This window comes from Mustelus asterias, chromosome 11 (genome assembly GCF_964213995.1).
Source record: "Mustelus asterias chromosome 11, sMusAst1.hap1.1, whole genome shotgun sequence".
Classification (NCBI taxonomy): Eukaryota; Metazoa; Chordata; class Chondrichthyes; order Carcharhiniformes; family Triakidae; genus Mustelus; species Mustelus asterias.
In genome coordinates, this window is record NC_135811.1 from 33,387,734 (window position 1) to 33,413,649 (window position 25,916).

Sequence of the window (25,916 nt, forward strand, 5' to 3'; positions counted from 1 at the left end):
TTGTGAGGCACCTTATCGAACGCCTTCTGGAAATTGGACAGCTTGTAATTTCTACCAAATTCTACATATGGATGAGTGACCAAAAGTTGGATTAAAGAGATGGGTTTTAAGAAAGGTAATAGAGGAGCAGAGGGAGATGGATAAGTGTAGTGTGAAGATTCCAGACTGTGTGGTCTAAGTGGCTTAAGGAACAACCACCAAAGGTAGAGTGAAGGATGTAATGTAGAGAGCAAAATCAGATGAAAAGTTTATTTGTTATTCATTCATGGGATGTGGGCATCGCTGGCTGAGCCAGCATCTATTGCCCATCCCTAACTGTCTTTGATAGGCCATTTCCAGTCAACCACATTGCTGTGGATCTGGAGTCACATGTAGGCCAGACCAGGTAAGGAAGGCAGATTTCCTTTCCTAAAGGACATTAGTGAACTAGATGGGTTTTTATGACAATCAATAATGGTTTCGTGGTCACCATTATACTTCATAATTTTCACTATCAGCTGTCGTGGGATTACCCTGGGTCTCTGGATTACTACTCCAGTGACAATACCACTACACCACCGCCTCACCTGTTGGAGAAAGGTGAGGGGGGAAGAGATTTCTGGGCTGGAGGTGATTAGTTAGGGGCAGTGAGAGGATCTCAGCGAGACACTAGTAGTAATGAGTTGCGGTAGGGACCGATGGTGGCACTGGTGAGGTGAGGGGGAGGCAGGGGATACAGGTTCAATACTGAGAGGAACTAACTAAAAAAACAAGAATGAAATAAGTAACAGCTATGAATCTGCAATGTAGCCACAATGCACAAGTGAATGGACGGAGGGAACTCAGGTTACAGAGCCATCATGGAGATTGGAAGAGTTTTGCTCTCGCTGTAATATTAGCTGTAAACCTCTGAAGGCTTTATTTCCTTTGTTTCTAATTGCATATTCCCAGTCTGGATCACATGACAAACAGCTAGTAATTCAGTGATTTGACAACCAACAAATAATGCAGCATGTGAATCAGCTCCTTCCTTCAAAATTCCCTCCACTGCCTATCTGCTCCATTCTGCCATAGCATGCTTTACGGCTGTTTTTTCCATACAGCCTCCAAACTGATGGAAGACTGTAACTTGTTAAAATGGTGGCCTTTTTAAAATGCAAAAGTGTGTGAAATCAGAGAGTCTGTTCTCCTACCCAAGACTACTACTCTTTCTGCTCATCTAACAGTAGATGTCATTACTAAATCTTGCAATCAATGTTCGTCCCACAAATTTCCAAAGCTACTACAGTAATAAGATTTAAGCTTTCACGGCCAGGGCATTTGCCATCTTTTAGTTTAGCTTATTCATTTCTCCAGTACTTTTGCTTTACTAATATTAATTACTCTAAGGTCTCACCCCCATCAGACCCTTAGTTCTCCATAATTTCTTATATGTTCTACTGCAAAAACAGACTCAAAATATTTGTTTAAGATCTCTGCCATTTCCTTATGTTACTTTATAATTTCTCTCATCTCTGCCTCAAATGAACACACACACGAACAAACACACACACGCACGAATACACACGCACGAACACACACGCACGAACACACACGCACGAACACACGCCTGAACACACACGCGCACACACACACACACACACACACACACACGAACACACACACACGAACACACACACACGAACACACACACACGAACACACACACACGAACACACACACACGAACACACACACACGAACACACACACACGAACACACACACACGAACACACACACACGAACACACACACACACGAACACACACACACACGAACACACACGAACACACACACACACACGAACACATACACACACGAACGAACACACACGAACACAACACACACACAATGCTACTCTCCCTCTTGACATACTTTCAGAAGTTCCAGAAACGTGTTTTATATTTCTTGATAACTTATTCATTCTAATTTCTGCCACTTCATCAACTTCTTGTTCATCCTTTGCTGATTTTTGAAGCCCTCCTAACCCTTAGGTTTAATATTCTTTTTGGACATCATAAGCTACTGTTTTTAAGCTAATACTAGCCTTAACTTATCTATTTTTTTTCTTTATTCTTGAATGGGATATGGACATTGCTGGCAAAGGCCAGCATTTGTTGGTGTCCCTGATTTCCCTTAAACTGAGTGGTTTTCTAGGCCATTTCAGAGGATAGTTAAGAGTCAACCACATTGCTGTGGGTCTGGAGTCATGTGTAGTGCAGACTAGGTTTCCATCACTAGAGTGAACCAGCTGGTGTTTTACAACAATTGATGTTAGTTTCACGGACACTATCACTGAGACTAGCTTTACATTCCAAATTAATTGACTTTAACCCCCGGTGGGATTGAAACCCATGGTCCTCTGGATTACTAGCTCAGTGGCATTATCACTAGCCACCATGTCCCCTTATCTAGTTGGCAATGGACATGCCACTTTTCCAACTGAGTTTTTATTCAAGGGAATTTATATTTGTTGAGAATTTTATCTTTTTAAACATCTTTGCCATTTATCATATTTTTAAATTCAGTTTCTCAAATACCTCAGTCAACTCACCACCATAAATGGCATTGTTTAAATTTAAGACCCTAGTTTCAGATTTAACCAGATCTGCCTTAAACCTGAAATTAACTTGCAGCATAGCGAGGGTTAACGTAGGACTGGAGAACAGTCCTGCCCAAAGTATGAGACACATGACAGTCGACAGGAGAGAGAGTTGTATGGAGAGAGTCAAGAAGTCAGCTGAGGTGAGCTCCTAGTTTGAGCAATACTTTGTATATTAGTAAATAGAAATTATAAATGACCAATTCACTACTGTTCAACTTTACAAGGCTCTGAATGCCTTTGTGAGACCTAATGAATAAACCCGTACAACAGAACTTCTATCACATTATTACTCTTCCCTCAAGGATGTTTTACGATAAGATTACTAATAAAACCAGTCTTATCGCACCATACTAGATCAAAACTAGCCTGATTCCTAACTGGTTCCTCCATATATAGTAATAGAAAACTGTCTAGAATACATTCAATGAACTCATCCTCCAAGTCCCTTTTGCCAATTAGGTTTGTCCAGTCTATATGAAGATTAAAGTCCCCAGAATTATTGCATTACCCTTTTACATGCTCCTCTAATATCCTGATTTATACTCTGTCCAACACTATTTCATTTAGCTGGCCTATAAACTACTCCCATCAGTGTTTTCTGCCCTGTGTTATTGCTTTGCTCCACCTATACTAATTCCACATTTTGATTTTCTCGACTAAGAGGCTTTCTCCCTACTGACTTTAACACATTCTTTATCGTCAGGGCTACACCAACAACTTCTCCATTTTGCGTACCCTTTGTGAAATTCAAGCATCCCAGAATATTTACTTCCTGACTTTGCTCACCCTAGAACCACATATAATGAACGTTTACTAGATCAAACTCATTCACCTCTATTTATGCCATTCTTGTTATGTCTGCTTCGTGTACCCAGATATAGCATTTTTAACTTTTTATTATTTTTCCTGACATGGTCTTTGTCATTGATGCCCTATGTATTGTTATTGAGCCCTGTGGCCGTCTTTTGACACTGTCCGCTTGATGTTATCCAAAGCACTACTCAGCTCCACAGTCTCCAATTTTTTCTTCAGAACAATAAATTTATCCTTCTCTGAACCCTCCCCTCCCCATTATTGTTTTAAAGCTCCATCTACAGCCACATTTATTTAATTTGCCAGGACACTGGACCCAGCTCCATTCAAGTGAAGTTCATCCCAACAGAACTGCTCCCACTTGTCCAGTACTGATGGCTGTGACTCATGAACCCTTTCTCCATACCACTCTTTCAGCCACACATTTAAACCTCGAACCTGTTTGTCCCTATGCCAATTTGTGCATGGATCAACAGGAATCTGGAGATTATTTTGAGGTTCTGCTCATTAATTTGGATGCTAAGTTCCTAAATGTCTCCAACCTGACCTTACTGCTGGTTCTACCTTTGTCGTTAGTTCCCACGTGGACCACAACAACAGGCTCCTCCCCTTCTTCACCAAGTTCTTTTCCAATCAATTATACTTTTTTTTGTTTCCTAAATAAATAATATAAAATCAAATTGTGTCTTGTTAAGAACTTTACACCTGCATTCATTTCCTGTCTACAAAACCACATACATATACAACAAACATTAATTAAGATGAATAACTAGTTAATCTAGTTTGTGGTGGTGCTGGATGAAGGGACCGCTTCAAATACTGCCACATGAACTAAAAGGTAAGGTTTCTGACATCCCAGCACTCCTTTCGTATTGCAGTGGAGTGCCAACTTATTGCGCTCAAATCCTGGAATGGGGCTTGGAGATACAGAGGAAAGTGTGTGACTAACTGAACCACACGGGTAGTTTTTATGGATAATATCGGTTCTGGGAGGATGTCTCTGATGTTGACGGTGAGCCTAAAGCGCAACAGCAGTTTACCTGTTGCATAATAGAAGAACATTTATAGAAGCAAGATGTCATGTGAATGAAATCATAGCACCTTGGAATGGTTACAGCACAGGAGGCCACCATTTGGCCTGTCGTATCTCTGCTTGGCTTCCCTTACCCCTTAGCCCAGCAAATTTTCTATTTTCCCGTTTGAAAGTCCCGATTGTATCTCTGATGAACAGTCACCCAGAGGTGACACATTGGCTCTGATCTCTTCCCACAGATGCTGTCAGACCTGCTGCGATTTCCCAGCATTTGTGTTTCAGATTCCAGCATCCGCAGTATTTTGCTTTGATCTGATTGTACCTGCCTGCAGCACATTCTCGGTCCGAACCACTTGCTGTGTAAAAAAGCGTTTCCTTATGTCGCCATTGGTTCTTGTGCCAATCATCTTAAAGCGCAGTTGTTTAGTTCTCAATCCTTCCACCAACAGGACCAATTTCCTTATCAACTATTTCTGGACCCCTCATGATTATTAACACCTCTATCAAATCTCCTCTCAACCTTCTCTTCTCTAAGAAGAACAACCCCAGCTTCTGCAAGTTGCCTATGTAACTGATGTTTCTCAACCCTGGAACCATTCTCATAAATCTTTGCTGCAACCTCCCTGAAGCTTTCACATCCTTCTTAAAGTGTGATGCCCGGAATTGGTCACAACGCTCCAGTTGAGGCCAATCAAGAGTTTTATCGAAGAGCACCATAAGTTCTTTGCTTTTGTACTCAATGCCACTATTAATAAAGCCCAGGATCCTGTTACCTCTGCTCTATCACCTCAACAATTTACCCCTCAGGTCTCACTGCTCCTGCATCCTCTTTAGAACTGTACATTTTATTTCACATTATCTCTCTCCATTTTCCCTATCAAAATCTATTACTTCACGCACTTTCCTGCATTAAATTCATCTGCCATTTGTCTGTTTATTTCACACAAGCCAGGTCTTCCCAAAGTCAATCACTACCCTCTTCACAGTTCACAATACTTCAGATTTTGTGCAAATATTGAAATAGGAACCTGCCTGCCCAAGTCAAGGCCATCGCTGTAAGAAAATCAGTGGTCTCAGTAAAGACTCTTGGGGAACCCCCACTACATACACTCCTACAGTCAGGAAAACTCCTTTTTGCCTCCCGTCACCCAGCCAACCTCAGATCCATGCTGCCCCTGTCCCTTTTATTCCATGGGATTGAGCCCTGTTGGCAAGTCTATTACATGGCACTTTATCAAATGTCCTTTGGACACCATATATGCCACATCAACTGCATTATAATCTCATCAACCGCATTATAACCTCATCAACCATCCCTGTTATCTCATCATAAAACTCAACCAAGAATTGGGGTAAAAGGATTTACAGACAAGTAGCCATGCTAATATTTGTAATATTATTTACCCACCAAGCTAACAGTTAGTAAGTAGTCATTCACAATTTTGTTCATTACCACACTGCCTTACTAATGCATAAACAGTAGTTCTGATTAATTAATAAGTCGATGGGGCAAACAGACTATTTAATTCAGGGCTCTATGTTGAAGGGAATGTATGGTATTAGAAGAACAGAAATCCCACTTTACAAAACGAGATGGACAACCAGAATTATTGAAGACACAGGCGGAAACATGTGTCTTGCATTTTTGCAGTAAGAACATCGCTGCTTCTTCAAACATGAGCTTTTCACACAAAAAGCATTCAGCATGAGGAAAAATCTTCCGAATTCTCCTCTTGCCTATCGTACAGGTGACAGCAAACTCACCGCTCCAACAATATTTACAAATCTGCAGATCTAATTTCTTTACGACAACAGCTTATGCTATTCCTAGAATCATGGTACCTTCCTAGTCTGTCGATGGAGACAGGACAGTCCCTTAATAGGAATAAACTCTGCAAGATTTCAATTCCAGGAAATGTATGTTACCAATTAACGTGCTGCACTACATAGCAAACATATTAAGAAAAATATTTAGGTAATAACCAGCTAAAAGTGCATCTTTACATTTCAAAATGTATCCCTTTACAAGAATATCAGACATTACAACAGGGCTCTTTGTTCAGATTTAATCTGGCATACACTTAAATCAGCATCTTGTAAGCATCAACAACTGTCTGGGCTGTTTCTAACAGAGAGTACAGTTTATTAAACGGCACATTGCCAATTCGCTCTGGTGACCTTTAATTTGGCACAAGTCTTCTTTACAAATAGTAATCCAGACTAAATAACTACATGCTTCCAGGAGTTAGATTTTTAAAAGGTATTTGTACAAAACTACCGTACATTTTTTGATCAAAAAATTGCTTCTGGTCAACTCTGGAGAACAAGAACTCTTATTTCCAGCAGAACTCTCAAATCCTGTGCCCTTGTGCTCCACGCCGGAGTCCAATAGTGAATTAACAAATGTCACACAGGGAGCTTTTCCCGACTCCTTGACCTGGGTTTAACTGACATCCAGCAGCCATCCCATTCCTTGTGCTTCTTATGGAGGTGTTTTTTTCTGCATTGTAACTTTTTGGAAAATGCTTGGGTCGTCTATTTTTGGGGAGAGGGACACGGATGTGTAAAGGCACAATGAGGGTATTGCTTATAATCAGCAGCAAATAGTTCTGCCAGATTGTTTCACTAATAGTTTTTTGCTGGCCATCAATTGGCACAAGGCTTTTACAGTAGTGGTCTCAGAATAAAGCTAAAATCGCTTTGACTCTGCAACTCTTGTAGCTGCGACAAATTGAGTCTATCAGGGTTTTAACTAATTTATAGATAGAACTTTTCATAGAATCCATACAGCTCAGTAGAGCCTGCACCGACAACAATCCCACCCAGGCCCTATCCCTGTAACCCCACATATTTATCCTGCTGGTCCCCCGAGGGCTAAAGGTCAATTTAGCATGGCCAATGCACCTAACCTGCACATCTTTGGACTGTGGGAGCAACCGGAGGAAACCCATGCAGACACGGTGAGAACGTGCAGACTCCACGTAGACAGTGACCCAAGCCGGGAATTGAACCTGGGTCCCTGGCGCTGAGGCAGCAGTGCCAACCACTGTATCACCATTTAGAATTACACTTTAAAAAAAAGGCAAAACTGGATGTAATCTGTCAGCCATAGCTTAGAAGAAATTCAACTTTCAGGTTACTGGTATCTTTTTTAAAAAAGTTCATTGCTGAGTTTTGCTAAGATATGGCTGCATAGACACACTGACTGAACGCAAAGCATGAGGTTTGAGCTCGTTCAGTAGATGCCAGCAGCCTATCTAAACCTGAAATAGGTCTGAGCAATATGGAGTGGCAACTGGAGTGATTTTCTCTCCACTCTGCTTAGCCAAGGAGCCCTCAGGCCAAATTACAACATTCCTCCTACCATTTTGGCTGTTACTAACTCAGCGCAGGCTGACGGCTTCATGGCTCATTTCATTCCAGATAATGCAATCACCAGTCATTCCATCGGAGACCTTTGCAATGGGGGCAACACAACTGAAGTGCTTGAGGACCAGGGAGCATCATCGCAGCGCAACACCAAGTTGCTTTTACACCGACAGGTCTCGATTGGAACCAAACCATTAATTCGTACTCGTCTATCCAAAAGAATGAGGAGAAGCAGCCAAAAATCACATCCCAGGAGATGGATCTTGAAGAGGTTATACGGCTGTGAGGGAGTCAGGGGTGGCCAGACCATGTTGGTGACAGTAGCTCTGCCACTAATGGTGAGGTGAAGGATTTGGTATTTATAATGGGAGACCAGCAAAGGGAGCATTGCAGATGGTTTTGGAGGTAACATGGAAGTGTTTAAGCAGCAATGGGGCTGGATAGTAAGTAATAACCCGTCTCTCACAGATAAGAAGTGGATACATGTTTGTGTAAACAGCTTGATGTGTGTGCAGTGCTGCCCTCTCCCAATCATTGTCAGTTTTAATTGGTTTCCTCTATTGATGCAAAACTATTCAATTTCACAGAGTGGCATTCTTACCATCTCTATGAAAAGAGTTCCTGTGTGAAGCTTTAATACTCTTGAAATTCTCATGCTTAGGGGAAACAAATAAAATCTGTTGTGAAGCCAGTTAACATGCTGTTTTGTTAACAACTCAATTATTTTCAAAACAGAACAAACCGTATCCTTTAATCCTATTTTATTGTATGGAAACGAAGAGGTTCTTTAAATATATAAAAAGTGAGAGGCAGAAGTGAACATAGGCCCCTTAGAGGATGAGACTGGGAAAATAATAATGAGGAAGCAGGAAATGGCAGATAGAGTTAAATAAATATTTTGCGTCAGTCTTCATGATGGAATGCGAAATAATCAAGAGGCAAAAGTGGGGGAGGAAATAAATGCAATAACTATCACTAGAGAAAAAGTACCAGGGAAACTAATGGGGCTAAAGGCCGATAGGTCCCCTGGACCTGAAGAGTTGCATCCGAAGATATTAAAGGAAGCAGCTGCAGAAATAGTGAATGCACTGGTAGTAAGAGCCCTTAAGTTCTTGAAAAGTCCCAAAGGACTGGAAGACTGCCATTGTAACACCCTTATTCATAGAATCATGGAATCCCTACAGTGCAGAAGGAGGCCATTTGGCCCATTGAACCTGCACCGACAACAGTCCCATCCAGGCCCTATCTCCGTAACCCCACGTATTTACCTTGCTAATCCTCCTGACACTAAGGGCCAATTTAACATGGCCAATCATACTAACACGCACATCTTTGGAGTGTGGGAGGAAACCAGAGCACCCGGAGGAAACCCACGCAGACATGGGGAGAACGTGCACATAGACAGTGACCCAAGGCCGAAATTGAACCTGGGTCCCTGGTGCTGTGAGGCAGCAGTACTAACCACTGTGCCACCACACAGTGAGGGTGGGAGACAAAAACAGGTAACGGTAGACCAGTTAGCTTAACTTCTGTCATTAGGAAAATGTTAGAGTCCATTATAAAGGATGCAATAGCAGATTATTTAGAAATACATAATATAGTCAAGCAGAGATAGTGTGGCTTCATGAAGTGGAAATCAGGCCTGACAAATTAGATTTTTTGAGGTGGTAATGAGCAGAATAGATAAAGGGGAACCTGTAGATGCAATATACTTGGATTTCCAAAAGGCATTCGCTAAGGTATCGCACAAAAGACAATCCTCTATCCGTGCTAATATACTACCCCCAACACTATGGCCCATGTTATATATATTAGCATGGAGAGAGGATTGGCTAACTGATAGAAGACAGAGAGTTGAGATAAGAGGGGCATTTTCAGGATGGTAATTTGTAACTAGTGGAGCGCCATAGAGATCAGTGCTGGGGCCACAATTATTTACGATATACATTAATGACTTGGATGAGGGAAGCGAATGTACGATTGCCAAGCTTGCGGATGGTACAAAAAAATAGGTGGGAAGGCAAGTGGTAAGGATGACACAAGGAGTCTGCAGAGGGATAGACAGATGAACTGAGTGGGCAAAAAATTGGCAGATGGAATACAATGTAGAAAAGTGTGAAGTTTTGCACTTTGGTGGGGGGAAGAAAAGGAGCTAATTACTACTAAAATGGAGAAAGACTGCAGAAAGCTGCAGCACAGAGGGATTTTGGAGTCCTCGTATATAAATCGCAAAAAGTTAGCATGCAAGTTAAGCAGGTAATTGGGAAGGCAAATGGAATGTTGGTGTTTATTTCAAAGGGAATGGAGTATAAAAATAGGGAAATCTTGCCAAAACTACACAAGATTAGTTAGACCACACGTGGAATACTATGAACTGTTTTGTTCCCCTTATTTAAGGACAGATATACTGGCATTGGAGACAGTGCAGAAAAGGTTCACTAGGTTGATCCTGGGTATGGAGAGATTTTTTTTCAGGTTTAGTAAGCTGAACCTTTACTCATTGGAGTTGAGAAGAATGAGTGTGACCTTATTGAGACGTACGGGATTTACAGGGGGTTTGACTGGGTAGATGTTGACAGGTTGTTTTGTATTGTGGGAGAGTTTATGACCGGAGGGCATAATCTTAGGATCACCCACTTAAGACAGAGATGAAGATGAATTTCTTCTCTCATAAGATAGTGAATCTGTGGAATTCTTTACTGCGGACTGTAGAGGCTGGGTCATCAAGTATGTTCAAGGTTGAGATAGACAGATTTTTAATCAGTAAGGGAATCAAGGGTTATGGGGATAAGGCAGGAAAGTTGAGATGAGGATTATTGTATCAGATCAGTCATGATCTCATTGAATGGTGGAGCAGACTCAATGGGCCAAATGGCCTATTTCTGCTCCTGCGGAATTTATTTGCCACTCTCTGCTCTCCTCTTGTTTTTGATAGGCAAGGAAGTCAAATGGGGGGCAACTAGGAAAGTGGAGTTGAGGCCGCAATCAGATCAGCTATGATCTTATTGAATGGCAGAGCAAGCTCGAAGGGCCGAATGGCCGATATCTGCTCCTAAATTCTCAGATTCCATTGCTCCGAGCCCAACATCCCCCAGGAATATGATAGTATATTTCCATTAACTGTGTTTGTACCTAATTCACACATAGCATTTCGGTTTCTCCTTTAGTAAATTACAAAAGCACTTCCGTGCTGACGCAACTGCATCTGTTCCATTGCTGACTTAAACATCACTGTGCAAATCAGATTTCACAAATAAGCTTAAAGAAGATATCCGCTAAAGGCAATGCTTGGACTCAACGTACCGAGCTCTCCTGCAGTCTTAACGTCAATGTTGTCATAGCCACTGCCTATCCGTACAATTATTCGCAGGGCTTTGAACTTCTCCAGGTCTTCCCTGGTCAGGGTGATATTGTGATACATTAGTGCCCCCACTGCTTCATTTAGAACCTACAGAGAAAGAGAAATTGTTATTCAATTTCAGCAAGTAGAGAGGAGAAGGTCAATTCATTGATAACCTCAGTCTATACGAGTACTTGGCTGGTGCCTCACACAGAACACTTACAAACTGGTATGTATTTGAAGTTTCAAAGCACCAGATATCAGCTTATACAATAAGTTTATTGCATTTACTTGTGCGCACGCAACATCTGTCCAATCCCAATAATCTGGACCCAACTCCACAGGCGCTTTCCAGCAGCAAAACTCCAATTCCCCTCCAGTCAGTGCAGATTTAATCAAATAGATTTTCCTGTCATGCTCAGCGAAGACATGTCACATTCACAACTTCAAACACAGACTCTGTTTGGATGGAAGCTTCTGGAAATGTCCTTCTGTTTTAAACATGATCACAAACTAGGTGGCTGACAAAGGTCAGGTGACTTTTGCAAATTCAGCACGGCAATTAAGCTTCCAGGAAATTCCTAATTGAAGCGCAAGACACTGACAGGCCTTCTCCGGGAATCAAGACCCCCGAGAGCTGCCGGCCTCTTGTGCTCAGCAGCGCCACAGGAAGGCCATGGCTGCTGCCGGAAGGGCAGGCACTGGAGTTCCAGGTTACAGGCAAGTCATGGGGAGAGGGAGGGAGGAGGTGGCGTTTCACAGGGTGAGGGATGCCAGAGGTTTGGCAGCAAGGGCAGGGGACTCTCAGTATCCTCCCTTCCTGATGTCCAAGCCCTCGATATCAGGCACTGGGTGCCTTTGATCGAAGGAAACCCCCAAGGTGACAAGCTGACTGCAGTGTTACCTGTTGTGCATGCCGCAGGGTGACAGGCTCTCCAATGACATACCAATGGCAGTGGAATGAGGCCCTTAAATGGTCATTAGTTGATCACTTAAAGATCTCAAATAGCAGTGGGGCAGGATAGTCAACTATGACTTTCCCACCCAGAAATTAATTCTGAAGGAGAGGGAAGGCAGCAGAGTTCAGTACACCACCATCCCACCTCAGTAAATGCTCTTTCCCCTCCAAGCTCATCATCAGCAAGAATACAAGATTCCAGCCTCTAGAGGTCAACTGCAGGAAACCAATTATCCACAGGTGGGTGTGAAGAGCCAAAATCTATCTCCACTGTTTAGCAATGGCATTTGGCTTTAAGCCATTCTGGGTGGACATGAGTTGGTCATGTGACCAAAACTGGCTTCTGATACCAACATTCTTTATTACCTGAAGACTGAGGGACACCAAAGGTGGGCGGGATTTTCTGGCTGTGCTCGCCCTGTCTGAGGTCAACGGACCGTTGCAGGGTCCGTTCCCGCCTGCTATGATTCCCGTGGCAGGCGGGACAGGAATATTCCACCCAAGCAGTCTGCAAAGATTACTACGACAGAATATCACCTGCAGCCTTTTCAAACTTGGAGAGTTCGAGATCTTAAAAAGCCTCCCAGCCTGATTCCTAAATCCAAGATCACCTGTAAAGACATTTTACCTCCAAGTACAAAAACCATAAATGCGTAACTTTTTGACCTACTGAACCTATATCTCTTTCAGGGATTCCTGCAATTCTTCCGATATCTGACTCCAGCTATTTGAACTCATCTAAGCTCAATTCAAGAGTGGAGAAGGTGCCTTGCTTTATGGGGCCTGTAACACCTGTTTTACAATGAACAAAACACTTCAACTCTGAATTTTTCTTTTATTAACACTTTGTAAAAGTGCCCTGTAGGTGTCCACTCTGAGCAACAGACGTAGCATTTCAACTTTTGACTTGAATGCGCAAATAAATAATCCTCTTTATTTAAACTCACTAAAGTTTGCCGATGTTATTTAAATTGCACAACACTCCAGGTCTAAGACACTCCAAAATTGACACATTTCAGACAGCAAGGGAATGGGTACAAGGGTTACAGCTCTCTCCTGACTCATTTACACTCCCTGAATGGCATAAATCATAAAATCCTTACAGTGCAGAAGGAGGCCATTCGCCCATTGAGTCTGCACCAGCTCTCTGAGAGCGTCTTACCCAGGCCCTATCCCTGTAATCCCGCACATTCACCATGGCTAATCCATCTAACCGATACATCTTTGGACACTAAGGGGCAATTCAGCATGGCCAATCCATCTAAGCTACTCATCTTTGGAGCGTGGGAGGAAATCGGTGAACCTGGAGGAAACCCACGCAGTCACGGGGAGAACGTGCAAACTCCACACAGACAGGCGACCGAGGCTAGAACTGAACCCAGGTCTCTAGCGCTGTGAGGCAGCAGTGCTAACCACTGTGCCACCCAAATGATGAGCTTACCTACACAACATTTTCAAAGAACCATTGTGTGAGAAGAAGGTGGGCTGTTCCAAAGCAGAGAAGAATATTAATGCCCAGTCAAGCTGGGTCTCTGCCCTTTTTCTTGGAAGAAAATTACACTGGTATTAATAAACTATCAAAACAGAAGAACAGATGGCAAAAATAATGAACTGTGGGTTTTTTTCTACAAATAGTAAACCAAAACTGAAAAATTGGTGTCAGAGATTTGGCTGACATTTTCCTCATGATGCTAAGGCTAATAACGGTTTTGTCATGAGTTAACAAAAGAAAGTCATTTTATTAGTGAAATGGATTGAAATTTGTGCTATTAATTTAGAAAAAAGAGGCAGAAAACAAAGGCTTGATGAAGCTTCTGAAATTCTTGCTTAAAGGAAGTTGTGATCGACTGTTAAATTTTCATGACTTCACCAGGTAGCTTACTTTCCTCAAACGTCACTATCAGTCCTGTAAAATGAGCTTGCACTCTCTACAAGCTGAAGTTTGACCTGAAATGTACAACATCAGGCAACATATTGTTGCCCAGAGCTGAACAGAAACACTTCTCATTGTATCTAATTCACCTAATTGACAATACACTTCCTCTTCCCCGAGAAAGAGGGAATTAGCAGAGGAATAAGCACACCGTGAGTGAGTCAGCTTATAAACTATGGGCCAGATTTATTAAAAAGTAATAACTGGATATTAGCTGGCAATCAATACTGCCAATTCCACTTGATTACAGATTGTTTCACTCCTCAGGTACAAGAATAAGCAAACACCTGATATTTTGCCAACTCTCTTAGCAATACTACACCTGAATACGTAAGACACACGTGAGGTTAGTTCACCAGCAAAGAATATCTCCACTGGCAAAGAAGAAATGAATGCAGCTGGAAAAGGAGTCAATCGCTCCCTCTGACATTGGAAACTGGAACACAGGGAACAAAACAGTGTCTTCCAAGCTCATGAAGCAGTCTTCAGGAGGTCACAGACAGACTGGTGAATTGGGCCAGCACGTGGCAAATGAAACTTAACGCACTTAAAGTGTAAAGCGATGAAAAGAAAAATGTGGAAAGGTAACATAAATTAAATGGTACAATTTTACAGGAGGTGCAGGAGCAGAGATCTAGGCTTCACATACACGGTGGGGCAGAACCAGTTGAGAAGGCTTTTAAATCAAGGGCTTTATAAATAACCTGCAAGGGAGTTATGTTAAACCTTTACAAATCACTTTGAATGGGGGTTGGTTAGCTCAGTTGGCTGGATGACTGGTTTGTGATGCGGAGCGATGCCAACAGCATGGGTTCAATTTCCATACCTACCAAAGTTAATCATGAAAGCCCGCCTTCGCAACCCCACCCGAGATGTGGTGATCCTCAGGTTAAATCACCACCAGTGGTCATAGAAATCATAGAAACCCTACAGTGCAGAAACAGGCCATTCGGCCCATCGAGTCTGCACCGACCATAATCCCACCCAGGCCCTACTCCCATATCCCTACACATTTACCCGCTAATCCCTCTAACCTACGTATCTCAAGACACTAAGGGGCAATTTTAGCATGGCCCAATCAACCTAACCCGCACATCTTTGGTCATCTGGGACTTTTAGCTTACACATCACCGGTAAGGCCTCAGCTGGAATATTGTATCCAATTCTGAGTGCTCCACGTCAGAAAGAATATCAGATAGTTAGTGAGGATGCAGAGGAGATTTACAAGAATGGTATGAAGGACGAGTGACTTTAGTTATCTGGAGGTACGAGAGAAGGTGGAATTGTTCTCTTTGCAGCAAAGGGGATTAAAGGGAGATTTAAATGAGGCTCAAAATTATGGAGCATTTTGATCAAGTAGGTAAAGTTAGTGCTGGCAGTAACATCAGTAACAAAAGGACACAGATTGCAGGCAACTGGGGAGATGAGGAGCATCTTTGTTTTATCAGTGAGATTTTATGATCTGAACTTTACTGACTGAAAGGGTGGCGGAAGCAGATTCAATAGCAACCTTCAAAAAGGAACTGGATAGATACTTGAAAGGGAAAATGAATGCAGGGTTATTAGGAAGGAATGTGGGACTAATTAAATAGCTCTTTTAAAGAGCCAGAAGATGTGATGAGCCAAATGACCCCATTCTATGCTGCACCATTCTATGTTATTGAAGTTTCCTGATGTCAATTGGGCCCAAATTCATTCACACCTGACTCTAAGCATCTTTATCACAACTGACTCGCTTCAGAACAACTGAGTAAGTTACTACCGACTCCTGCCTGTGAGTCATTCATTTTCATGATGTCCTTCACGTACTTCTGGAACAGTCTGTGTCACTCAAGTGCATTTTCTCCATTTAAGAATGACTGAATTCTGAGCTGTAAGCCCTTCATCTGAGTCATTTTAAATAGACGAGGGGGAAGTTATCTCTAAGTTTTAAGATGTTTTCTCTCTTTGCCCTGCTGCACCCTTCCTGTGCACGGGCTGCTAACTTTTCCGCGTTCACTATCAGTTGCTCCAGGGTTGGCCGCTGGTCACTTGCCTTATTTAAAACCCAATGGGGGCAGCATGAGAGGCAAATGACAATTCTTCACTTTCAATTTGGATCGTTCCTGAAGAGATTCATGGCTTTATTGAAATGAATTCATGGCTCATCTCAGAAGTTACCAGGCTGCATGTTTCAAAAAGTGATCATACAGGACCCAAAATTCCATCATCATGAGATCCCAATCCAAGTCTAATTTAAGACTGATCTTCTAAATATCCAGAGGCATACATGCTGCAATAAGCTGCAATAACTCAAGACGTGTTAGGGGCAGGGAAGAATAGAGGGAGAAAATTGCTGCAAAGAGGTTACACCCCAAAAGTGTCCTAAATGCCACAGGGTGAGGAGGTGAGAGTTCCTAAGCACTCCAGGCAAAGCTGGCTTCGGACATTATCTGGAGCTCAAACCTGCAGGTTTGAGGTGAAGTGCAGCAAACTTAACTTAATCACCTCATTTAAAGGCTTCAGTTAAATCATGTGCGCCATAATTTTCCAGCGGTCGTGGCCTTACACACTCCCAGCTGAAAAGCCAGGGGGAGAGCACACCTCTGTTTGACAGTGATTTAATGGCAAACAGTCCATTAACTAATTTGAGGAGAGACCTTCACTGGTGACCCCCCCCCCCCCCCCAAATATGGGAACAAGTCCAGCCTCCGAGAGCTGATAGCCAATTAAAATGGCCAGCAGCTTTCTATTCCCACTGGCATCACTAGGAGTGCTGGCCACTGCTGGGACTACAGGAACCCCCCCACCGCCCCCCCAACCCCTGGGGTCTTGCCTGGGTCAAGCTGACAAGCCGCGGTGAGGGGAGGGGCCAGGTCCATCAGGCCAGGGACAGAGGATTACCTCAGGAATGTCCCCATTGGCACATGGTGTCCAAACAAGAGGGAAACCATCCCACCCCCACCAGCCCACAATAAAGCTGCCAGGTTTCGACTGGTGACCTCGACAGGCAAGGGCATCTCCCTCTGTGGGCCATTAATTGAGTACCTAAGGGTCCCAATTTGTCCACAGGAGAGCGAATCAGCCAATATTTCCTCCTGTGGCAGATAAAATTCCTGGGATGAGTAACATTCTGGCCATGTTGTTTTAGGATTTCATGGCAAAAATTCCCGGATGACGCATTTTATCCTCAGTATCCTGTAATTTAAATACGTGCATCACTTTGGGGAGTGAGCACCACGATCCAATACTGGTGTATCTGACCTGACTTCAAATTCCACCCAGCTGCACTATCTGGAGTTACACCACTCTCACCTTAAAGGGATTGAGGAATTTCTGGCTCTGTGGTTAATGCATTAACTGAAACAGTGCTCTGCTGAACCTATTACGTATGATCAAAGTATCTGGTCACCACCTGCGTCTTCGATCAACACAAAACTGAATACATAATGTGTGTTTTAGCCAATCATTCTGCACCAAATCTACCTGCAAAGTGGACCTAATTAACAACAGAAAGCGGCGTAAACGCAACTTGCTCCAGACTTAGCTTTATGGAACATATTTAAATTAGCACAGTGGATTTCTTTTAATTCACATTAAGGGTTGTTCTTTTTATCATGTAGTCTGCACTCCTTTCGAAGGTGTGCGACGCCTACTAAAGAGCAGAACAAAATTCCGGTATTATTTTCCAGTAATCGGGAGTCAAAGTGACCTACAGCTACAAAAATTAACCACAATTTATCAAATTCCCTACAAAACAAAACCTCAGAACACAAAGAATGTTTCTGTCACCATGTCAAATATTTTGCAAATAGAAGCCTCCTTGCAACAAACAAGCCCCCCGCATTTTTTTTGAGAATTGAGCCAATTGTAAAGCAGCAACATCTACTTTCATGGATCTATTTAAGACATATTCTTCAATCAAATCAAATCAGATCATTTCCATAACCCAGACTCGTCACAAAGCTCCTTCTTTAGGAGTTGAGCCTAATACCACCCACCCCCCCCCAACCCCATCAAATAAAAGAGATATTTGTAAATAACTGTAATCAACAACTGTGAGCATCTTTAATGATTTTTTTTTCAAACTGTAATATATGTGCCACAGTGCGGCCAGTAAAATGACTGAGGGAGACCGACTGTAGTCGATATTATGCAGAGCGTGAATTGCTGAATAATCTGTTGCAGAATTTTTCAGAATAACGTGATTTCTTCCATTCTAAAACACGGCCTACACTGCAGGTATAAGAACCTCTAGCAGAAAGAGAGTGACGGTGAAAGGGTTAAATGGAAACAACCCAAATCATGAAATATTAAAGAGTGCTGGTTACCAACAGCAACTGATACACATACGTACCAATCTGGCAGGTGCTGGCGTAGGGGCGAGATCTGAAGCCAAAAGATTTACTTCAGAAATAAAGCTCAAAGGCTCAGCGTGCTAGAAGGACCACGTTGGTGTTTTCCAGCAGAATTATCTCTGGGTACATCAGCCTGATCCTTGCTCCAGTTTGCCAATCTGGCCTAAACTACGTCCATGGCTCTGTGCTTCAGCTGAGAATTTGTGGTGTTAAGCTTACTGGGTGTGCTCCTTATTAATTAAGCCATTGCTTTTTAGCTGGGAATTTTTTTTAAAAAATTGTTCTCTGAAGATGAATGCTAGTGCAGGAATCAATGACTATTGCTAAATCCGAGAGAGGCAAAGGTTACTCAAACATTTCTCGGTCCGAGGGAAACCACGAGCTGGTTCTGGGGGAAAGGGAGGTGGGAGATGATGCTGGAAAGGACAAACCGGGACTGTTTTACCTTCTTCTGCTTGAGGTTGAAACTGAATACTACCTTTTCATGAATCTCCTGAGTAGACTGTGCGTCACAGAAAGCAACAGTTGCCATGTCCTTGAGGATTGGCATCTCCACGGTACAGTCTCTGCCATCTAGCAGTGCCACCAGAGGGCGTGGGTGCATTGGTCCATTCATAATTTGTGGACGGATACCTGCAAAGGGAAGAAATGAACGTGAACGGTTATTAAAGGCCTGATCCAAACCGGGGTGAGCATGGTATCTGCAGCAAACTGAAAGGCAGCCAAATAAACCAACAGTTTCAAAAAAAAAAACAAGGCGAAACAAATGAAACAAACATAGTGCAGGAAATCTCAACTAGCGATGGGCATTCTAACCAAAGCACTGGTTTGTATATTCCTTTTAAACAGGATTGTGAAATACAAATCAATAAAAATCCCGGAATTCCTCACGACAAAAGTGGAATTTGTCATTTTAATCAAACGGCCTTGACGAGCATATATTTCCTTACAGAAATGCGCAGCGACTATTCCAGTTCTATATACTCTACATTCTCAACATGAAAGGCAAGACGTGAGCATTCATGGTGCAGGCATTTTTGTCATATGATTCAGCACACAGCATATTTTTGTTTTAAAAACCCCATGGAACTAGCATAACCTGCCCTGGCTACTGGGCCACTTTCCACTCAGATTCCCTGATCACAATTTCACCCTTCACCGGGAGGTGAAGGAGGAAAATACTCATATGAGGTAAGTGCAGGAGAGCCGGGCCAACTCGATTCCTCTTCAAAAGAGCCAGTGCAGAATCGATGGACCGAATGGCTTCCTTCTGAGCTGCGCTCATTTGTGATTCTCAGGTCCACTGATTCGGTTGTTCTAGGCAGGGGGGAGGAGAATGGACCCTTGGTAAAGTCCACAAAGCTGCACTTTAGGACAGTGAGGGGGGCTCTTTTTCTCTATCTCTAACTTGCATCCTTTTAGAGTGCATGTCGGATATATTTAATCTTGGGCGGCAGCAGTTGGCAGAGGCAATAGCCTCGTGGTATTATCGCTAGACTTTCAGTCCAGAAGCTCAGCTAATGTTCTGGGGACCTGGGTTCGAATCCCGCCACAGCAGGTGGTCTAATTTGAATTCAATAAAATATGTCTGGAATTAAGAATCTACTGATGACCGTGAAACCATTGTCGATTGTCGGAAAAACCCATCTGGTTCACGAATGTCCATTAGGGAAGGAAATCTGCCACCCTTCACTTGGTCTGGCCTACAGGTGACTCCGGAGCTACTGAAATGTGGTTGACTTTCAACTGCCATCGGGCAACTAGGGATGGACAATAATTTTTAAAATATACACATGTAATTCCTGAAAGAATATTTTAAATTTTAAATCTTCCAGGTGGCAAAGTGAACACAGCGCAGCTCATACTGGCTGTGAACTGATGCTGTACAAGGTTTCAACCACAACCATTGCTGCAGCAGGAACAAATGTTAATCTGAGACTTCGCACTGGAACCTGGCCTCGACTGAATGCTGATTTCCTCCCTACTCCATCCCACTGCAAGGTGAAAATGTAACTTTTTCCTTTGGAAGAGAAAAAGATTCCAAATTCCTGCTCTGGATGAGCACAGTCAAAGGTTTAACTTCATTCATATCCGTGGTGCTAGCACTAACAGGGACGCAATTTGCATTTCAGTCTGTCGAAGCACTGATTTATTGAGGAGTGCAAAATGCTCATGCAAATGATGGGCCTGGTGGAATTTTTCTCATTTTTTGCACATAGAATCGTAGAATCCCTACAATGCAGAAGAGGCCATTCGACCCATCGAGTCTGCACCGACTCTCTGACACAGCATCTTTACCCAGGCCCGCTCCCCTGCCCTATCCCCGTAAACTCACATTTACCATGGCTTATCCATCTAGCCTACGCATCCTGGGACGCTAAGGGGCAATTTAGTATAGCCAATCCACCTAACCCGCACATCCTTTGGACTGTGGGAGGAAACCGGAGCACCTGGGGAGGGAACCCTTGCAGACGCGGGGAGAACGTGCAAACTCCACACAGTCACCCAAGACCGGAACTAAACCCAGATCCCTGGAGCTGTGAGGCAGCAGCGCTAACCACTGTGCCGCCCTGATACATGTTGCATTCCAGACTTGAAATGTAACTGGACAGCCCATTTGGACAGCTCAATTTCATTAAGGTGTTGAACAGTAGAAGAACTTTGGGACGGGTTTAGTGCAAAATCCAGTAAGAACGGGAGCCTCAGGTCAAGTTTACTTTGAGGTTTGTCGATACCTGCATAAATCCCGCGTATCGGGAGCTGATGGCACTAAGCTCAATATAAAATCAGCTTAGAAGCAGAACACAACATTATCTTGAATTAGATTAAGTTTTGATGTTTTACTACAGGTTATTGATAAGAATACCTTGAATAAGTCTGGAGACAGCACTCACCACTGTTTCACACCATTAAATATTCATGAAGCCATCTCAATGAATTTCCAGCTAGGTTTCACATCAGGAATGGTATCAAGGGGTGAGGGGGGGGGTGGGGGAGGGGGTATTCCCATAACATTGGGCCAGAGAGGAAATAATTTATTGTACAGTATGTGTAAAGAGACTGTAGGCATTTGGAAGTCATGTGAAATTTAAGAGGGAGAATAATCCACCATGACTGTGTACCACACATACTTCATGTTAGGTGAGTACCACTCATTCTCTGATGTGGGGGGAGACAAAATGGGGTGGGGGACCTGCAGAGAAGTGAATGAACATGACCTGAATGTTGCAGTGTTGGTAAGTGTGCCCATGGAGCAAAATACATTTCTATCAGGAGCCCCGAGCAAATAAAATGATCCCTAAATGCAGACTGGGTAATATCTGATCCAAAACCATAACTGCAAACAAAGGAGAAATCAGACACCAGTGAACCAAATCCAATAGAGCTCGACACGGTGTGGTTCCTCCTCCGTTAGCAGAACTATATGCCGCGCCTTTGCATCACCCCCCAATTCTGGCTGCACCAGGATGGCTTAAAAAGAAACCTCATCACAGGTTTAAGACGTCGAGACAACGTCTTAACAATCCACTAATGTGATGTTTCACCCATAACTACTATATTAGCAAATTTAAAAGCAAGGCTGGGAAGATGTTTACATTTTTTAGTGCAGCTCCTAATCGTATTGCAGCGAGAGCCTATGCGCTAGGTCAGATAAAATATCTGACCAGAAAATATTAAATATATGAGGCTGATCAGACATGCTGCACAGACGCAGAATTTCTAAGTCAGCACAAAAAGACCTGAACTTCAGTGCGCACTGCAAGGTTCTGTTTTAACCTCCACAAATGTGCTGAGTGGTGACTTGCCAGCGCTATCAGAGGCAGTATTCTCCTATGATTTTAAATCTTTCAACCACAAAAATTAGAAAATAGTAATGATCAGAACATCATTTGTGTGGGCGTCCCTTGGATGAATAGTTGGGAAATTGCCTATTGTGTAAATTATAAAGTTGATCACTATATAGGGCACGTTAAAAAAAACATACAGTCAAGGCATCAGAACACAGTGATAAAGTACAAGGTTAGCAAATACTGTCATTTCCCCTGTAGTCACCAGCTTTGACCTAGCAAATAGAGCAAAGTTATGAGTCCCCCTTTGACTGCTGAACAGAGATACCCAGGACTCTTATCCAATGCAGCTCTCCCCCCCGAAACACAATACTCCATCTGGTAACCTGGCATAACACATCCAACAAGGGAAGGTAAGCTCAAATATTATGCGAGTCCTGAAGCTATTGGACATTTCTGCCCAGAGCTGTGTGTGAATAGCACTGGGAAATTAAGGAGCTAATAATCAATGACTCGCCAATAGAATGAAAACCACTAAAACATCACACTGGCCCAAGTGAACAAAATGCGATCCAGTTGCACTCCCAACACACTGCAGTGTTCCTTTCAAACAACTTCAGCTCCCAGAAGATGAGGAGCTGGCAAGAGGAGTGCAGAAACAGCAGGTTTGCAGAACATCTGCTACTGCTATCGTCCCTATCCAAACATTCAGTCACACTGCATCTACGCTAATTATTTAAAAACCTGCCCCTGCACATGTCATTTTTCTTCATCATGCTAAACACCATTTTAACTTATGAATGACTGTAGCAGCTGCAATCAAGATTGGCAATGAAAATACATTGCATGAAGGCATTATTAATTTAGTAAATATAGCACTTGTGCCATGTCAACATTGCGGATTATTCAGATCAGTGAAAATCAATTCTATTAATCTCAAATGTTATTTCTAACCCAAAACATTCCAAATTCTTTCAAAGAGCGAAAGCCGCTCCAAGTGAAGGTGAAAGGTTAACTTACCATAAAGTTATTTCTAGAGACACTGCATACTTGTCAATGCTTCTTAATCACTGTATTGACACTACCTCTGAGTGTGCTTGGAATCTGCCATTTTGTAAAGGGCAGTCTAGCAAAATCCTTGACCTTTCTCCTGAGTCTATTGGCAAACTCTAACAGCACATATAATTTTAGTTAACGCTTAAAAGTTGCTGTTTAATTCTCAAAATATTTCTGTTAAATGCCCTTGTTGTTTGTACAGCTCATTTACAAGACCCCAGGCAGTGTGATACAGATATTTTATTAACATGCAAAACGAGGGGTGGAGGTTAATGTTGTTCAGCTGGATCAGGATTGGGAGGGAGGGCAAAAAGGTGTTGTCCACACAGAATGCATTGTACATGCTTTATCCGGCCACTGAAAAACAGCAGAGTAGAAATTTTTGAAACTTCACCACTCCCTCGGCGGGAAAGTTTATCTGGATTTGAACTCCCTGCCATTTCTGACCACTGGCATAAGCAAGGACTGTTTTAATGGCCATCCTTTGCGGTAAGGCTCTGCTGTAAGGATTACTTTTATCATTCAACATGATTCCAGTGATTGTCCAATCCGGCTCCTGTGTTGCTGCACAGGAGTTTGTCTCGCAAACCAGAAAGGCAAACTTTACTTGCAGCTGAATGACTAAAAACTAAACTCTATTTTTCAACTTTTCATTTCCAAACAATACTGCTTTATCGTCTGCCGAGGCTGCTGACCTCTATAGAGCATAAACTCCAGCGAGTGGACTTAGCCCTCACAGATGCTAATCCATAATAGACATGGCAATAGGGTACTTTGTTAAGCAAACATAATTTTTTTAAAAAACCCCTATATCCTCTCAGAAGAGCATTCAACAGCCTAGGCAGGATGTCCCTAAACTTGTTTGCACTGTAGTTAACAGAACGAGGCGCCAAGCACTTTGCTGTTACGCGGCCTGATGGATTTTGCTAATAATTTAAATCTCTTAATGCAGGAGGTACCTGTCACAGGCCATGCATCTACTCCCAGCTGAGGAACGAGGGGCAGTGAAGGGAGAGACGGGAAGGAGAAAAGCTTCAGCGTCACTAATAAACACATCAAGTGTGCGCTTAGAGCGGGGGGCTCGAGCTTCCACAAAAGCGCGCCTCAGCAACTGCTTGTAAATCAGCCTGTCCTTATTACATATTCTGATGTGTTTGTTTTGAGAAGCTTGACTCAAAAGGGGACAACACTAATTCTGCAATGTCAGCCTGTAACATTTCAGGCTCCATTCAGGTCATGTTTTTAAAAAAAAAAATCTGTCACAGACTGCTCCACGAATGTTGAGAAGTTTGTTAAGGCAGGTTAGATGTTGGCATTTCTGGGCTACAGTACGCAACTCAGTAATTTGACTAAAGGACCACTTTCCCTTCAACTGCACATCTTTAGCCACAAATTTAGTTCTTCATTTCAGCTGTTTTATTTAGGGAGCCAGGCTGTATTTTATTCAATGGAGAGCTATGAGCTCTCACTGTCTACAGTACAGAGGACCCCACCTCCCCCTCAATTGAAAAGCTGAACAGCTTGTTGCATGGAGCACACTGTATAAAGTGCCTTTGTTTTAGTGCTGATGCACAAAGGCGGCTTGTCCTTGCTCACGTCTCTTGCTCTTTGCCACCCAGTCATATCCTATTCCAATGCCACCCCTGCCAAGTAAATTAGAGATTACTCCTTGCTAAATAGCAGCCTTTGTGTGACTGCAGTGTTGCCGGTACGATCTAGCAGGAAAAACAAAAGGGAAGCCATTTCTCTAATTCTCATTAATCTCCACTGCATGCACCACAACAGAGCTTAGATGGTTTAAATGTGTTAAACTGTAGCATATGAAGTGCGTATAAACAGACTAGTGACTCTCGTCAAACACACGCACTCCATACACACTCAAATGGAAGGATTAATTCACCAGTACAAACCAAACGTCTTTACAGTTTGAAAAGATGGTGCACAAATTATTAAACAAAGAGAAAAGAAACAGGAAGTTTTCCTTGCCTGGAAAATGTTGCTTCCACATTCTTCACATTAATACATTAGTAAGATTCACACATGGTAGCAGAGAGAGGGGAGGGAAAAAAAAGGCCTAATTTTAAAAAAAACACAACAAGCAGGCACTAAGTGTTCAGGGTCTAGTTCGCAGCCTCCGTCAGTACAACTACAAGGGATGTCTTCGATCAAGCAGTCCCCCTGCCCACAGCTGCAACATCTCGAGACAAATGTCTCTTTGAACACAAATGGGAAGAAAAGGCTTTTGTCCTGAGCTTCGGGGAAAGGTCCAGGCTCCCCTAACACGGATAGAGTCACCTTCACACCACTGTAAACTCCTCACAGCACTCACTCTGGACTATGCTGAAGCTTTTAACTAATCACAATTTATTCCAACCCCTTGAAAAAAAATCATGTGAGCCAGCCTTTTTTAAAAAAACACACACACACACTCACTCTTCACACACACACACACTTAGAAACCAGACACGCTGAATGTTATTTTTAAAATTATTATTTTGATTTGCAGTTTGATTTTCCTTTCACAAAACGCCTCCTGGTCTTCCTGCATCTCTGTTTATTTTCCTTGTTTTTTTGTCTCAAAACCCAGTTAATTCCGATTCAGAATGTGAAAGCTTTATGACTCCTCAGCTTTTTATTTCTGTTTAACTCAACTCCCTGCCTCCAACCTC

At 42.8% G+C, this 25,916-nt stretch overlaps 1 protein-coding gene across 8 annotated transcripts in view; it reads right to left on the reverse strand.

Moving 5' to 3' along the window:
* LOC144500462 (C-terminal-binding protein 2) overlaps positions 1–25,916 on the reverse strand; it is a 330,141-nt gene that overhangs the window by 55,115 nt on the left and 249,110 nt on the right. For all 8 annotated transcript variants that reach the window (XM_078223412.1, XM_078223416.1, XM_078223413.1 and 5 more), the window contains 2 exons: positions 18,882–19,036; positions 11,139–11,283 (listed from right to left, as the gene is read on the reverse strand). In XM_078223412.1, the coding sequence (XP_078079538.1) occupies positions 11,139–11,283; positions 18,882–19,036 (300 nt within the window). The remainder of the gene's footprint in view (positions 1–11,138; positions 11,284–18,881; positions 19,037–25,916) is intronic.